Source organism: Symphalangus syndactylus, chromosome 15, assembly GCF_028878055.3.
Source record: "Symphalangus syndactylus isolate Jambi chromosome 15, NHGRI_mSymSyn1-v2.1_pri, whole genome shotgun sequence".
NCBI lineage: Eukaryota > Metazoa > Chordata > Mammalia > Primates > Hylobatidae > Symphalangus > Symphalangus syndactylus.
This window is the reverse complement of record NC_072437.2, coordinates 82,529,984-82,547,387: the sequence shown is the minus strand read 5'-3', so window position 1 is coordinate 82,547,387 and position 17,404 is coordinate 82,529,984. Positions and strand designations below refer to the sequence as shown.

The 17,404-nt window shown below is 44.2% G+C and overlaps 1 protein-coding gene across 1 annotated transcript in view; it reads right to left on the bottom strand.

Annotated features, from left to right (window-relative positions):
- GTF2F2 (general transcription factor IIF subunit 2) overlaps positions 1-16,454 on the bottom strand; it is a 171,120-nt gene extending 154,666 nt beyond the window's left edge. Inside the window, exon 1 of the mRNA XM_055245268.2 lies at positions 16,116-16,454. Within this exon, the coding sequence (XP_055101243.1) occupies positions 16,116-16,181 (66 nt within the window). The 5' untranslated portion in view covers positions 16,182-16,454. The remainder of the gene's footprint in view (positions 1-16,115) is intronic.
- Positions 16,455-17,404: the final 950 nt, after the last annotated feature.

Sequence of the window (17,404 nt, the reverse complement as noted above, 5' to 3'; positions counted from 1 at the left end):
TAGTAAGTGTCAAGTGTCATTATTTTTTCATGATAAATTTGGAATGATGGTCCAGCTGTCAAAGCTGAGAAGGAAAGAAATTCTACCTAGCAGTACTTCATGTGCAAAAAAACACCACTTGACTACTAGCCAAATAAATTGCAGTACCTTGGTACAGCAAAAATTCAGGAATAGAAGGGTGAAAAGAAGCCCCTGATGGTGTTTGTTCAATTATGTATGCACTCTTCACATTAAAAGTTACTGAACAGGGCTGGGCACGGTGGCTCACGCCTGTAATCCCAGCACTTTGGAAGGCCGAGGCAGGCAGATCACAAGGTCATGAGTTCAAGACCAGCCTGACCAACATGGTGAAACCCCACCTCTACTAAGAATACAAAAATTAGCCGGGCATGGTCGTGCCTGCCTGTAATCCCAGCTACTCGGGAGGCTGAGGCAGGAGACTTGCTTGAACCTGGGAGGCGGAGGTTGCAGTGAGCCAAGATTGCGCCAGAGCAAGACTCCGTCTCGAAAAAATAAATAAATAAAGTCACTGAACAACTACTAAATATTATGGGTTCACGGGGTGTGGTGGCTCGCTCCTGTAATCCCAGCACTTTGGGAGGCCAAGGTGGGCAGATCACTTGAGGTCAGGAGTTCTAGACCAGCCTGGCCATCATGGCGGAATCCTGTCTCTACTAAAAATACAAAAATTAGCTGGGCGCAGTGGCACATGCCTGTGGTCCCAGCTACTTAGAAGACTAAGGCACGAGAATTGCTTGAACCCAGGAGGTGGAGGTTGCAGTGAGCTGAGATTACACCACTGCACTCCAGCCTGGGTGACAGAGAGAGACTCTGTCTCAAAAACAAAACAAAACAAAACAAAAAAAAGTTAGACAATATACTAGAGTCAGTCAGGTACCATGCTAAACATCCATTATACTGTTTCATCCTTCCAATCACCCTGCAAAATCACATTCTCCTCACCCTACAGATGAGAAAACTGAGGTTCAGAGGGTTGAAATAACTCAGGTAGCCAGGATCAGATTCAAGACTCAACTCCAGACTGGTCTTCTGCTCTCTTCACTAGACCATACTGCCTCTCACAAGGGTATACGTGCTAAAGAAGAGTATGTAATAGATCTAAGGGAAAGAGGATTTTGAAGATTCCATATCTCAACAAAACTTCCACTACACTGTACTCCATTCATCCAAACAAGCTTAGAGGATTTGGCAAATTCCTTATGATGACTATATCTACCCATTCGGTCTCCTTTAATTATAGGTGATAGAAAACCCACTTAAAGAGGATTTCATGTGCCAAGTAACAAAAAATTCCAGAGGTGGCTTTAAGGTGGCTTCATTAAGGGCTCAAATGATGCCCTCAGGACTCTTTCACTTTCTCTTATCTATCCCTCCCCCATGTTAACTCAGTTATTTGGCAGACCCCCACCTCAGGTAGCAAGATGGCAGAGGCAGGTCGGGAAGAGAACAAGTCTTCTTCCCAGAAGTCCCTAGAGAAAATTTGTCTTTCATGAAGCTGACAAGGGTGTGTGCCCGTCCTTGGACCTATCACTGTGCCCAGAGATGAGACACTTCACTGGCCAGCCTGAGTCAATGACATCTTTGGGGAAGGGTAGTCAACACCATTAAAATCACACAGATTGAAAAGGGGAAACAGTGGTTTCCACAAGCACAATCAAGATTCTGAAACAATGTCAAAGTAAATGGATACTGGTTAAAGAAGCAAATGTCCACAACATTATCTGCTGGATATCCTACGAACTTCTCATTCTCAACAACAGTATCCCTTTCATAATCTGTATTTCAAGCAACTATCCTGAGCACCATCTCCTAAATTCCTAGCTCTCTCCTTAAACTTTTGTTGTGGAATCAGGAGGACCAGAGAGAGACCATGGGGTGTATACAGGAGGATATCTTTAATGAGTGCACTCAAGACCCAGCGGACTTAACATCCAAAGACTGGGCCCAGAACAAAGACAGCACTTGTATACACACTTTAAAAAGGGGTGGGCTAGCTTGAAGCAGGCTTACAGCTGCGCAAATGCAGGGATACAGAGGCAGGACAAAGACAGTTAATCAAACACTGTAACAGGTTCATAACTCAGGATTACACATGACCGTTGCTATGCAGCCCAGATGTCCATTATCCAGGTTTGCCTAGTGCCTAGCATGGCTTATTCCATGGCCTTCACTATGGCGCCCAGGTGGCCTGCTCAGACAGTTTATGACCACTCCACTACTTAGATAAAACAGAATACTTGAAGTCACCAGTTACAGAGAACGGAATTTATAAACTCATACCATAAAACACAGGAAAATTTGTTTTTCTTCTCCCTATGTTGAGGGAGTGCTGGGAGAGTCTCCAGAGCACATTCCTTTGTGTCCTGGCTTCTTAGATAGACAGTATTATCAAGACTTTCCCTGGGTCTGGGCTGTGCACATTGCTGCCTCTGGGACAAGTCAGCCTAATACAGGAAAGCTTATTTCTCTTTTTAATTTTTTTTTTGTTTGTTTGTTTTTTTCTTTTTTTAGTTTTTTTATTATACTTTAGGTTTTAGGGTACATGTGCACAACATGCAGGTTTGTTACATATGTATCCATGTGCCATGTTGATTTCCTGCACCCATTAACTCGTCATTTAGCATTAGGTATATCTCCTAATGCTGTCCCTCCCCCCTCCCCCAACCCCACAACAGTCCCCGGAGTGTGATGTTCCCCTTCCTGTGTCCATGAGCTCTCATTGTTCAATTCCCACCTATGAGTGAGAACATGCGGTGTTTGGTTTTTTGTCCTTGCGATAGTTTACTGAGAATGATGTTTTCCAGTTTCATCCATGTCCCTACAAAGGACATGAACTCATCATTTTTTATGGCTGCATAGTATTCTATGGTGTATATGTGCCACATTTTCTTAATCCAGTCTATCATTGTTGGACATTTGGGTTGGTTCCAACTCTTTGCTATTGTGAATAGTGCCGCAACAAACATACGTGTGCATGTGTCTTTATAGCAGCATGATTTATAGTCCTTTGGGTATATACCCAGTAATGGGATGGCTGGGTCAAATGGTATTTCTAGTTCTAGATCCCTGAGGAATCGCCACACTGACTTCCACAATGGTTGAACTAGTTTACAGTCCCACCAACAGTGTAAAAGTGTTCCTGTTTCTCCACATCCTCTCCAGCACCTGTTGTTTCCTGATTTTTTAATGATGGCCATTCTAACTGGTGTGAGATGGTATCTCACTGTGGTTTTGATTTGCATTTCTCTGATGGCCAGTGATGATGAGCATTTCTTCATGTGTTTTTTGGCTGCATAAATGTCTTCTTTTGAGAAGTATCTGTTCATGCCCTTTGCCCACTTTTTGATAGGGTTGTTTGTTTTTTTCTTGTAAATTTGTTTGAGTTCATTGTAGATTCTGGATATTAGCCCTTTGTCAGATGAGTAGGTTGCAAAAATTTTCTCCCATTCTGTAGGTTGCCTGTTCACTCTGATGGTAGTTTCTTTTGCTGTGCAGAAGCTCTTTAGTTTAATTAGATCCCATTTGTCAATTTTGGCTTTTGTTGCCATTGCTTTTGGTGTTTTAGACATGAAGTCCTTGCCCACGCCTATGTCCTGAATGGTATTGCCTAGGTTTTCTTGTAGGATTTTAATGGTTTTAGGTTTCTCTTTTTAATTTTATTTTTCTTTCTTTAATTTCCCGCCTCACTTTGACTCCCAACAATTCTTCTAACCCTTCAATTCGCTGACTCTAATTAACATCTTCTCACTGTCCCCAGTCTGCAATGTCCTCGTTTCTCTCTTTAATGACACTAGATTCCATGGTCCATCATTATAATCATTCCCTTGCCCCTATCTTCCTCCGTCATACTAGCGTGGCAAAACCTTAATCCTGATTAAAGCCAATCTCTACTTCTCTTTATTAATTTATAATTTATCTGTGGTTTTATTTTATTGTGTTATTCCTCTTCTCTGCCACACTTGCACCTGAGCAGCTGAAGGAAAGCTCTCAATCATGCTAGCTGGTCTCACATTAAATACATGGCTACAAACATCAAGTGAGCCCTTAGTGACACCTGGCAACTTAACTACATCTACCTAGTCAATTCGGTCCCTCACTCCTGATTATTCAAATGTTCTCTTTTCACTTCTCGAACCTAGAACACCTCTTTCTTCCTCCTCCCTCTGTGCTGACCTGACATCCTCTTCCACCGAGAAAAAGCAAACCATCAAATCTAAACTTCTACATCTACCATCTAGCCACAGTTGGATCCTTTTACTTGCTTTACCCTCTTTAAACAATGGATAAACTATGGCCAATTCCTCCACTTGTGCACTGAATTTCTTTCCCTGTTACGTAACCAAGGACATCTTTCCTTCGAGTACACCCTTTCTCTCCTCTATTGCCTTCTCTGCTTAGTCATTCCCATCAGCACAATAATGATAATAATAGCAGCTAAGACAAAGTGCTTACTAAATGTAACAGGGAGATTTCTAAGATGGTTCCAAATAATCCCCACCTGCTATCAACCCCGTCCACTTACTGGTGTAATCTCCTATCCTTCAGTGTGAGCAGTATCTGTGACTCAGGGCAAAAGTGATGGGACTTCACTTCTGTAATTAGGTTACATAAGATTATGACTTCTGTCTTCTCTCATTGCTTTCTCAGTCTGCACACTCTGATTTAGAAATCTGCCATATTGAAGAGGCCGATGTGGCAAAAACAAAACAAACCAAAAAAAAAAAACACTCATGACAAGCTTTAGCCAAGAGTCAGCTAGGAACGTGGACTCTTAAGTCCAACAATCCTGGAGGAACTGAATTCTACCAACCATGTAAGCTTGGAAACAATATTTCCCCAGTCAAAACTTCAGATGAGAATCCAACCCTGGCTGATACCTTGACTATCACCGGTGAGAGACTCTGAAGCAAAGGAGCCAACTAAGCCATCCCAGGAGTCCCAGCCCACAGAAACTGTGAAATAATAAATGCATGTTGTTTTAAACTACTAAGTCCGTGGTAATAGGTTATATACCAATAGATAATTAATACATTAAGCAACAAGCACTCTTCTAAATGATGTAAATATATTAATCATCTACTTCTCACACAATCCTATTAGTGTCTTCATTTTACAGATGAGGAAACTAAGTGAGGCTTATAAATTTGCTCAAGAGCATGCACCTTGGAAAGGGCAGACTTAATAATCCTTCCCACCCAGTGTCTGATTTCTCTACCTTTTCTTTTTCTCTTTTTTTTTTTTTTTTTGAGACAGGGTCTCATTCTGTCACCCAAGGTGGATTTACAATTTTGGCTCACTGCAACCTCCACCTCCTGGGCTCCAGTGATCCTCCCACCTCAGCCTCCCAAGTAGCTGAACTACAGGTGTGCACCACCATGCCCAGCTAAGTTTTGTATTTTTTGTGGAGATGAAGTCTCACCACATTGCCCAGCCTGGTCTCAAACTTCTGGGCTCAAGGGATCATCCCACCTCAGACTCCCAAGGTGCTGGGATTACAGGCATGAGCCACTGTGCCTGGTCCTCTGCCTCTCTTTATGGCAAAACTCCTTGAGAGAGTTCTCTATGTCAGCTGTCTACATTTACTCCTCTGCCACTTGGTTTTGAGCTTACTCTAGATAGGCTTTCCTCCCTACCACTCCACTGAAACTGATCACAGGGTTATTAGGGTCTCCAAATTGCCAAGTCAATGTTTAGTCCCCATCTCTCATACTTATCAACAATATTTGAGAACTAATTATTTCCTATTCCTTCAAATACTTTATTCACTTGGCATCTGAGTAATCACATTCTCTCGATTTCTCCCTCTACTTCCCTGGACTCTCCTTTTTGGTCTCCACATCTAGATTCTCATCTTTCTGGCCTCTTAACTTCAGTGGGCACTGGATTGAGTCCTTGGATCCCCCCTCTTCTCTGTATACTTTTTTTTTTTTTTTTCCTGAGACGGAGTTTCACTCTTGTTGCCCAGGCTGGAGTACAATGGCGCAACCTCAGCTCACCACAACCTCTGCCTTCTGGGTTCAAGCAATTCTCCTGCCTCAGCTAATTTTGTATTTTTAGCAAAGACCGGGTTTCTCCATGTTGGTCAGGCTGGTCTCAAACTCCTGACCTCAGGTGATCCACCCACCTCGGCCTCCCAAAGTGCTGGGATTACAGGCGTGAGCCACCGCGCCCGGCCCTGTATACTCTCAATCTTATGTAACTTCATCCAGTCTCGTGGCTTTAAATACCATCTGTATGACAACTCTCAAACTTACAACAAGCTCAGGTTCTCCCCTAAAGTCTCAATTTATATATCCAACTGCCTACTCAAACTCTCCATCTTCATATTCAGTAAGCATTTCAAACTTAAAATCTCCATACTAGAACTCATTTCTCCCTCATAAACCTTGCTCCTGCTGCAATTTTCCGTATCTTAATAAAAGGCAACTCCATTCTTCCAAGCACTCAGGCTGAAACCTTGGAGTCATCCTGAATATTTTTTTTCTTACACCCCAAATCCAATCAACTGATACATCCTGTCAACATCTTCAGATTATATCCAACTCCAGCCTTTTCTCACCAACTCGAGTTACTACCCTAGCCCAAGCCACCATCATCTCTTGAATAATTATTGTTAATAGCCTCCTAACTGATTTCCTTGCTTCCACTTTTGCCCATGTACAGTTTATTCTCAATAATGCAGCCAGAATGGTAATCTTAAAACCTAAGTCAGATGATATCATTCTGCTCAAAACATTTCCATTTATTTAACAGACATCTACATAGTGCTTACTACGTTTACCAGACACTTTTCTAAACACTTTACAAATATTACTTCATTTAATCCTTATAACAGCCCTATCATCATTCTATTTTGCAACTGCAGAAACTGAAGAACCAAAAAGCTATTATTTGCCCAAAGCCTCACAATCACAGCGGTGAAGCTACGATTCTATCCTAAGCAGTCGACTCCATAGTCCACGATTTTAGTCACCATGCCATGCTGCCTCTCCATGGCTACTGGCTTCCCATCTCACTCAGAAGAAAAATCCTATAATGTCTTAGGTGACCCAGTCCCCTGGATGATCCTATCCCATATCTTCAACTCCTCCTCTCCCTCTCATCTTACTCAAACCACACAGACCTGTGAACATTTGCGATGACGTCCCATCTAAAGACCCATTTGCTGTTATTTCTGTCCGGAACACTCTTCCCATGGGTATCTGCAAGGGCAAGCCCATAAATTCTTTACGTCTCTGCTTAAAGACCATCTTATCAGTGAGGTCCTTTCCAGCCCCATTTAAAATAGCATCACCAGTTACTTTATAGATCCTTGACCTTGTTTTATTTTTCTTCAGGGCACTTATCATCTGCTTTAAATGTATTTGTTTATTGTCTATTCTCCCTCCTCATTAGAACGTAATCTAATTAGAACGTATCTAAATAGGCAGATATTGTAATTTTGTCTACTGTCATATCTCTAGCATCCAGAATAGAAGAATAGTTATCATTTTAATGACTGGATATTGAAGAAACACTAATGTAATGGCAATGATGGTCAATACTGGAATATACCTAGGATATATAATTTACTACACTTCATTTCATTCTCAGAGGGAAGTCTCAGTTCACAGATCCACCTTAAAATAAGGGGGAAGGGCTGGGCATGGTGGCTCACGCCTGTAATCCCAGCACTTTGGGAGGCTGAGGTGGGTGGATCATTTGAGCACAGGAGTTCAAGACCAGCTTGGGCAACATTGCAAAACCCCAACTCTACAAAAAATACAAAAATTAGCCAGGCATGGTGGTGTGTGCCTGTAGTCCCAGCTACTCGGGAGGCTGAGGTGGGAGGATCACCTAAGCCCAGGGAGGTCGAGGCTGCAGTGAACCATGATCGTGCCGCTGCACTCCAGCCTGGGTGACAGTGTAAGACTCTGTCATAAATAAATAAATAAATAGGAAGAGGACAAAGTGCAAATAGTGGAGGAGGGCATTTTCTAACCTACTACTTTGCCCTAACTGCTATACCCTGAAATGCTCTTAAAGAGAACACAAGAATGTTTGGAAGCTTTGGAACTCTTAAATGAGATCATACTTCTTCAACATATTAACCAGATCAGGATTTTCTGTGATCAAACTACTGGAGAGTACAATTTAGGCCTTCAAACAAGAAAACACTTCAAGGGAAAGTAACTATATATCATACATTAAAGCAAATTTAAGAATCAAATTCAGTACAACAAATTATACCTAATACAAGCAATTGCCAACTTAAAAACATTGTGTCGGGCATGGTGGCTCATACCTATAATCTCAGCATTTTGGGAAGCTGAAGAGGGAGGATCACTTGAGCCCAGAAGTTCGGGACCACCCTGTGCAACATACAGGGACCCCATCTCTACAAAAAATTTAAAAATTATCTAGGCATGGTAGTGCACACTTGTGATCCAAGGTACTTGGGAGGTTGAGGCAGAAGGATCGTTTGAGCCCAGGAGTTTGAGGGTACAGTGAGTCATGATCACATGCCACTGCACTCCAGCCTGGGCTGGAGTGCCTGGCCGCAAAAATAATTTTTTAAAAAGGCTGGGGGGAGGCCGGGCGCGGTGGCTCACAACTGTAATCCCAGTACTTTGGGAGGCCGAGGCAGGTGGATCACAAGGTCAGGAGATAAAGACCATCCTAGCTAACATGGTGAAACCCTGTCTCTACTAAAAATACAAAAAATTAGCCGGGCATGGTGGCGGGCACCTGTAGTCTCAGCTACTCGGGAGGCTGAGGCAGAAGAATGGCGTGAATCCAGGAGGCGGAGCTTGCAGTGAGTCGAGATCGCGCCACTGCGCTCCAGCCTGGGTGACAGAGCAAGACTCCGTCTCAAAAAAAAAAAAAAAAGGCCAGGGGTACCGGGCACAGTGGCTCATGCCTGTAATCCTAGCACATTGGGAGGCTGAGGCGGGCAGGAGTTCGAGTCCAGCCTGGCCAACATGGCAAAACCCCGTCTCTACCAAAAATACAAAAATTAGCTAGGAGTGATGGCAGGCGCCTGTAATCCCAGCTACTCGGGAGACTGAGAGAGGAGAATCACTTGAACCCAGGAGGCAGAGGTCGTAGTGAGCCAAGATCGTGCCACTGCATGCCCAGCCTGGGCGACAAGAGCAAGACTCCGTCTCCAAAAAAAAAAAAGGGCCAGGTGTGGCAGCTCATGCCATAATCCCAACCCTCTAGCACTTCGGAAGGCCAACGTAGGTGGATTGCTTGAGTCCAGGAATTTGAGATCAGCCTGGGCAACATGGTGAAACCCTGTCTCTACAAAAAAAAAAAAAAAAAAAAAATTAGCTGGGCATGGTGACACATGCCTATAGTCCCAACTACTCAGGAGGCTGAGGCAGGAGGATCACTGCGGCCCAGGAGGCAGAGGTTGCAGTGAGCCGAATTCACAGCACTTCACTCCAGCCTGAGAGACAGAGTGAGACCCTGTCTCAAAAAGAAAGACAAAAAAAAAAAAAAAAGCAGATTGTATTCCAGAAGTTAATGGACAAAAAGAAGTTTGCAGCTCATATTGCACTATCTTCATTATTATAATAAAACTGTAGATTCCCAGGTAAGCCCACCAGCTTATTTAATTTAAAGGTTCCTAAAATACTATACCCTTGCAATAAAAAAAAAAATAATAGCACATTAATTATATATAACTCTCTACACCACGAACTTACAGAAATTAGCTGCCCAGAAGTCCTGGCCTATTAAGTCTGAAAAGAGGGAGGGAGAGGAGAAAAAAATGACAGTATATATGGTTTCAAGGCTCCAAAACACCATTGTCAACATACCACTTATGAGGTATCTGTGTTATTTCCACTATCTCACTCATTACTGAAAATCAGATGGAGACAAGGTAATAAGTACAACAGGGTATGGTTGCTTAGATTTCCCAATACCAGAGAAAGGGACAGAAAATAACTCACTACAGCATTATTTCCTCAGGGAAACCTCCCTTGACTTCCTAGACCAGGACAAGTCCCTTGTTACTCACATGCACAGAACAATATTCCTTGCTTCAGTGTCCTTCTCTGAAAATAACTGTTTTCGTTAAGACCAATACTGGACTGATGTCTGTCTCCTATATTGGGCTATAAGTCCTAGTTTACACAGTATATACCATGTCCGTTTTGTTCACTGTGACATACTCAGAGCCTAGCAATCATTGAAAGCTTGTGGGATGAGTCTATCTGCCCACCCATTCACTCAAACTGGGCAGCATAAGAAAGTCATTCTTGTCGCTGGGCACGGTGGCTTACGCCTGTAATCCCAGCACTTTGGGGGGCCAAGGCAGGGGGATCACAAGGTCAGGAGTTCGAGACCATCCTGGCTAACATGGTGAAACCCCATCTCTACTAAAAATACAAAAATTAGCCAGGAGTGGTGGTGCACGCCTGTAATCCCAGCTACTCAGGAGGCTGAGGCAGGAGAATCGCTTGAAGCCAGGAGGTGGAGCTTGCAGTGAGCCAAGATCACACCATTGCACTCCAGACTGGGTGACAGAGCGAAACTGTCTCAAAAAAAAAAAAAAAGAAAAGAAAAGAAACAAAGAAAGTCGTTCTTGCCTTTGAAGCCAAGGTGCTTCTTTGCCAACTTTGCTTCATCAAATACCTAGTTCCCCAACTGCTAGCCTCTAAAGCCCTGTTTCTCCCAGAAAATTAAAAGCACTGAAGTGGACACCATGATGTGACACCCAGATTCCCCCTTCAGCACGGAGGGCATTATTCCCACAGCTGCTGAGAGTGTGGCCAGCAGACAGCCCTCAGCTATTAGGCCTCTTTGAAATTGCCTCCACTAAAGAAAGACCCCTTGCTCAAGGTCACGCCTACTTACTGGGGCAAACCACATCCACTGACTGGCTGGGACAGGAGGACAGCTCTGGAGGGCTCCCTGTGGAATCGTCCTGGCTTTTCATTGAGACTGCCTTACATGCTCTACCCAATCTTGCTTAAATCCTTTTCCTTCCACACATGCTGATCCCAAGAGTACTCGCTAATAAATCCCTGTCCCCAACTCAAAATCAGCTGCTCAGGGAACCCAATCTATGACACGCAGCATTTATTCCCATGTTTCCTTGAACTTCAAGAAACAGAGCTGACAAGACCAAAGACATAAAAATGAAGTCCCCACCTCACCTCTGAATCTCTAGGGAGATAACCAACTAAAGTGACACAAAGGGGGCTGGGCACAGTGGCTCACACCTGTAATCCCAGTACTTTGGGAGGCCGACGGGCAGATCACGAATGAGGTCAAGAGATCGAGACCATCTTGGCCAACACAGTAAAACCCTGTCTCTACTAAAAATACAAAAATTAGCTGGGTGTGGTGGCCCATGCCTGTAGTCCCAGCTGCTCGGGAGGCTGAGGCAGGAGAATCGCTTGAACCTGCGAGGTGGAAGTTGCAGTGAGCCAAGATTGCGCCACTGCACTCCAGCCTGGCAAAAAAAGTGACACTCCGTCTCAAAAAAAAACAAAAAACAAAAAACAAAAAACAAAAAAAAAAACCAAAAAAAAACCAGGGAGGCACAAAGGGGAAAAAAAATTTCTATGGCAAAGCTTTTAGCCTAACAAATTTGAATCACTGTTTCCACGCTTAGGCAAGATAATTAACCTCCCTAATCTTAAATTTTATCATCTGAAAAATACAGATAATTAGTACCTACTTTATAGGTTTGCTTTGCAAAATACTCGCTACACAAGAAATGTTAAGTTCCTTTTTCTCCTACTATCTGCAAAGCTTTAGGGTATCACCCATTCCAGTTTCATCTCTCCCTTGCATATAACTTTCTCTTTGGCCACCAATGTCCAAGTGCTTGCCTGTCTGTGAAAAAATGAAAGATAGCCGGGAACGGTGGCTCACGCCTATAATCCCAGCACTTTGGGAGGCCAAGGTGGGTGGATCACTTGAAACCAGGAGTTCAAGACCACCTTGGCCAACATGGTGAAACCCTGTCTCGGCTGGGCACAGTGGCTCATGCCTGTAATCCCAGCACTTTGGGAGGCCAAGGCAGGCAGATCACGAGGTCAGGTGTTTGAGACCATCCTGGCCAACATGGTGAAACCCCATCTCTACTAAAGATACAAAAAATTAGCTGGGTGTGGTGGTACACGCCTGTAATCCCAGCTATTCGGGAGGCTGAGGCAGGAGAATAGCTTGAACCCAGGAGGCAAAGGTTGCAGTGAGCCAAGATTGTGCCATTGCACACCAGCCTGGGTGACAGGGCAAGACTCCAGCTCAAAAACAAAAACAAACAAAAAAAACCCCATCTCTACTAAAAATATAAAAATTAGCCGGGCATGGTGGTCAGGCTGGTCTCGAACTCCCGACCTCAGGTGATCCACCCACCTCGGCCTCCCAAAGTGCTGCAATTACAGGCATGAGCCACTACGCCTAGCCGCAAAAATAATTTTTTTAAAAGGCCAGAGGGGAGGCCAGGTGCAGTGGCTCACGCCTGTAATCCCAGCACTTTGGGAGGCCAAGGCGGGTGGATCACGAGGTCAGGAGATCGAGACCATCCTGGCTAACACGATGAAACCCCGTCTCTACTAAAAATACAAAAAATTAGCTGGGCGTGGTGGTGGGCGCCTGTATTCCCAGCTACTTGGGAGGCTGAGGCAGAAGAATCGCTTGAATTCAGGAGGTGGAGCTTGCAGTGAGCCGAGATAGCACCACCTTAGATGCTGGGGCTGGCATTGCCCTCATTGACCACTTTGTCAAGCTGATTTCCTGGTAAGACAATGAATTTGACTACAGCAACAGGGTGGGGGACCTCATGGCCCACATGGCCTCTAAGGAGTAAGACCCCTGGACCACCAGCCCCAGCAACAGAACAAGAGGAAGAGAGAGGCCCTCAATGCTGGGAAGTCCCTGCCATACTCAGTCCCCAACCACACTAAGACTCTCCCCTCCTCACAGCTTCCATGCAGACCCCCTGAAGAGGGAGGGGCCTAGGGAGCCCTGCCTTGTCATGTGCCATCAATAAAATCCCCTGTGCTCAGCCAAAAAAAAAAAATTCAAAATTCCAGAAATAGCACTTCATTAGACCAGAACAGTACAGGTCCTGGATATTTTGTTATTTTGGTAAACAATCTACTACTATATTTGTTTTTCCCTAAACACACTATTTATCCCCAGTCCTGCCCATCGGTTTTTTTGTTTTTTTTCTTTTTAGATAGGGTTTCACTCTGTAGCCCAGCCTGGAGTACAAGGGGTGTGATCTCAGCTCACTGCAGCCTCAGCCTCCTAGGCTCAAGCGATCCTCCCACCTCAGCCTTTCAAGTAGCTGGGACTACAAGCGTACACCACCACGCCCAGCTAACTTTTTACAGTTTTTGTAGATAAAGGGTTTTGCTATATTGCCCAGGCTGGTCTCAAACTCCTGGGCTCAAGCAATTCGCCCACCTCGTCCTCCCAAAGTGCTGGGATTACAGACATGAGCCACTGCACCCGGCCTTCCATAAGCTCTTCTTGAAAGCTTCTTTGGAGGTTCTAGCAGGGGAGTACAGCCACACATATACCCTGGACTGAAGACCAATCCTCCTCTATCCGGATGGTCATCCTCTTTGGTCAAGCGTGCAGCTTTGGGAGGGACATACATGGAGCAGTGTGGGAGGAAGGGGACACCCGCCTAGCCAGCCAGATTAGCCAAATCAACCCTGGTGATCAATGGGGTGACAGATGTCCCAGCCAGATCACACTCACAACCATTTTTCTTTTTTTTTGAGACAGGGTGTCACTCTGTCGCCCAGGCAGGAGTGCATGCAGCGGCATAATTTTGACTCACTGCAACCTCCAAATAGGCTCTTCTTAAACGTCACCTTCTTTATGATGCCTTCCCAGTTATGGTGAAGCATTAATTTTTTTCCCGCTCAAAACTCTCAGAGATCTTGTATGTATAGTTCCTACTGTATTTACACAGTTCTATACCTGTCTAGTGATGGAATTAAATATGTACAAGATGATCTATAAACCCTGAGATATCCTAGGAGGAAACATTATTTAGCAACAGAGATCAGAACTCAAGGTATTATTTTTAATAGGAAATATTAATGTAAGGAGAAAAAACTTGAAATCAATATGTACTTCAATTCAAATTCTGATTAGATGAGAATGAAGATATACTTTCTAAGCAACAAATTACACTTTTTTTAAAATTAATTTATTTTTTTGAGATGGAATTTTTGCTCTGTTGCCCAGGCTGGAGTGCAACGGAGCAATGTCAGCTCACTGCAACCTCCGCCTCCCGATTTCAAGCGATTCTTCTGCCTCAGCCTCCCAAGTAGCTGGGACTACAGGCGCACACCACCATGATTGGCTAATTTTTGTATTTTTAGTAGAGATGGGGTGTCACCATATTGGCCAGGCTGGTCTCGAACTCTTGACCTCATGATCCACCCGCCTCAGCCTTCCAAAGTGCTGGGATTACAGGCGTGAGCCACCACGCCCAGCCCGATCCTGTGATAATTTTCTAATTGTGACTCTGGTTACCCTCCCCTCTAATTCATACTGCACACTGCCAAACATTTTTTTTTTTCTGAATAAATATCTGGCATCTCTACCTCACTCAAATCCTCCAAAAATTTAGTTACTTCCTTGTAAACCAAAGTTAGAACATCTCCGTTTCATGATATGACAATCTGAGTATATGGTCCCAATCTTCATCTACACAGATCTTCTGCTCTAGGTTCTCTCTGTTTTCCACAACACGCTATGCTGATTATATACTTTGAGTCTTGCATTTCTGTTCCATTCCCCCATGGTATACACTGTGTCCACCCATCCAAATCCTGTAAGGCAAACATTGAGCATTTACCATGCTCCTAGGACAATGGCACCATCTCAAGTCACACCATTTTTTCAAGCTTTTTCCTTCAGTCTGTAAGGGCGATCTCCTCCTTAGTGACTCTCCCCCAAGTAACATGCTACTGGAGGGAGAAATGCCTACTTAATCCATCCTTTTAAGTCACACTGAGCTTGGAAATAAGTCAAATGAGTGCCACAGACTAAGGCGAGGGATGAAGAATGAGAGGTCACGCATTTACTCATCATCTATTTGTTGAGTAATTACCATGTGCCAAACACTATTCTGGGTATGACAGGCAAAGATTCTGTTCTCATGGAATGTGATTTTGTGTGTTCAGAGGTAATCAACTTTGAACATATGAACACAAAATCACTCTACACTGTGAAAAGTGCTTTGAAGAATGTAATACAGATCTGTCGTGTTAGCAAATGATCATAAGGGAACTGTTTTAGGAAGGCCGACAAGAAAGACCTCTTAGATTTAATTAACGAGAACTCAGCCATGTGATAAAACAGTTAAAGCATTAAGAAACCAAAAGTCCTTACATTTTAAGTTTCAACGACTTTCAGGATCACATTTTGAATATGCTTAAGTATTATGAAACTCCCCTAGGAGAAAACACTCTCCAATATGAAACAATAAAGCACAAATAGTGCTCACTGTGAGCTAACCAAAATTGCTGTCTTCACATAAAACGTTTATTGACGGCCAGTTTCACGAGACCCAAATGTGCTCTAAAAGAATACTCCAGTCCAGTGACCTCTCCTGACCTCTCCTTCTGTGAGTTCAGGGCGCTCTCGCCTCTTTTGAGAGCTTCATTAAGGACCATCAACCTAAGAGAACACTTTTAAGAGTAGGCAAGAACCAGTCCTACTTTCTGGCCGAGAAAACTGTACAGAATACAGTAGACATTCAACTACCTCACATAGGCTCATGGCTAAAACCAGTTTCACCAAGGGAAGATACAAGGAATTCTTCAGTCTGGGATAAAATGCACCGTCCAAATCTGGGGACACCAAGACAAGACTCCAGGAAAGCCGTGAGAAAGAGATCTAGTCCAGGCACATTCAGACTAGTAACTGGCTGAAAGACACTTTGCGTCCCTAATTTCCTCATCTGCAAACAGATACAACAACGACTCCTGCCTCTCAAAATATGTGAAGCTCTAACGAGATAGCCGTAAAAGAACTTTAAGAGGCGCACGGAGCGGGATAGGCTCAAGTTACTTAAACTATACTTGTGTTAGGAGGAGCGCAAGTGGGAGACTCGCGAACATTACCTTGACTAGCCACACTCCTGTGTTCTGTTTGGCGCCGGTCAAGTCGAGTTCCCCGCGCTCGGCCATGGGTCTGTAGCCGGTGGAGGCGTGCGGGCTGCAGCAGCGACCCCAGGAGGCGCAGGGCTGAGGAGCGGGCGTCCGGAGCAAACGACTATCCGCGCTGAAAGGCGAAGAGCCGCCGTTCCTCACCTGCCAGAACACTGGGAACCGAGGGAAAGAGGAACACGCCGCGAGGACCCGGGACTGCGCCTGCGCACTGCTACGTCAGTACGGCGCGCTGTTGCAGACAAACTTTCTGTTTAGGAAATTTCTCGGGTGGGCGTGGCTGTCAGCGTTGTCTGTATCTGAGGGATTAAAACGTAGGGTGGGATGAGCTAAAACGTTAGCAATGTATTTAAAGACATGGTCAGCATAACTGAAGAAAAAGATTATCAGAACGGAAAAATGGGGTTCAAAGAGACGAAAGTTGTCAGAACATGTCCAACCCTAGCCAAGAGAGAGAGACAATATTTGAAGGACAGAGTCAGGGTAGTAAACTGGCGTCCCTGGCCAACGTCATTAGCACAAATGAGCACTGGGATCAAACTTAGTAGCCCTGGGTATATTGAAAACATGCCGTTTCTAGACCTGAAAAAAAAAAAAAAAAAGCCGTGTTTCAGCTCAGAGGCTGCCCGAGCTGTTCTGATTAAGCAAGCAGAGCACCTCAGTTTCCAAAACCCGGAGGTCTGTAACGAAACGAACAAGTAAGAGACAAACCTGATCGTTTCCTCCCCTGCTTAAACAGTTTTCTCTTTCTCTTATTGCCTCTAGAATAAAATTCAATCCTCCTGCTTCAACTGGGCCCTCTCAATTTCATCCCTTTGCACCTCCCACAATCACTCCACCATGCACCGAACCAAACCAAACCCAGCAGACTACCCTGAATACGTCAGAATCTTCGTCGGTCATTTCAGAGCCTCTGCACACTGGATTCCCTTCCCTCGGAAGCCCTATTTTACCCCTGCCCTCACTCTCACCCCTGTCCTCTGGTTGGCAAACTCCTACTTATGGTTCAAGACCAATGAAAATGTCACTTCCTATGAGATCTTTTATCAACTTCCCCAGAAGAAATTAGTTTTTCTTCACATCACAGTGTGATACTTAGCACTCTGCACTATAATATATATGTTTACCTATCTGCCTTTGCTTTCCAGACAATGAACTCCTCCTAGGCGAAAAGAGCTTTATTGAGGTATAATTGACAAATAAAAAATAGTGCTTTATTCATTTTATATCCACAATGTCTAGCA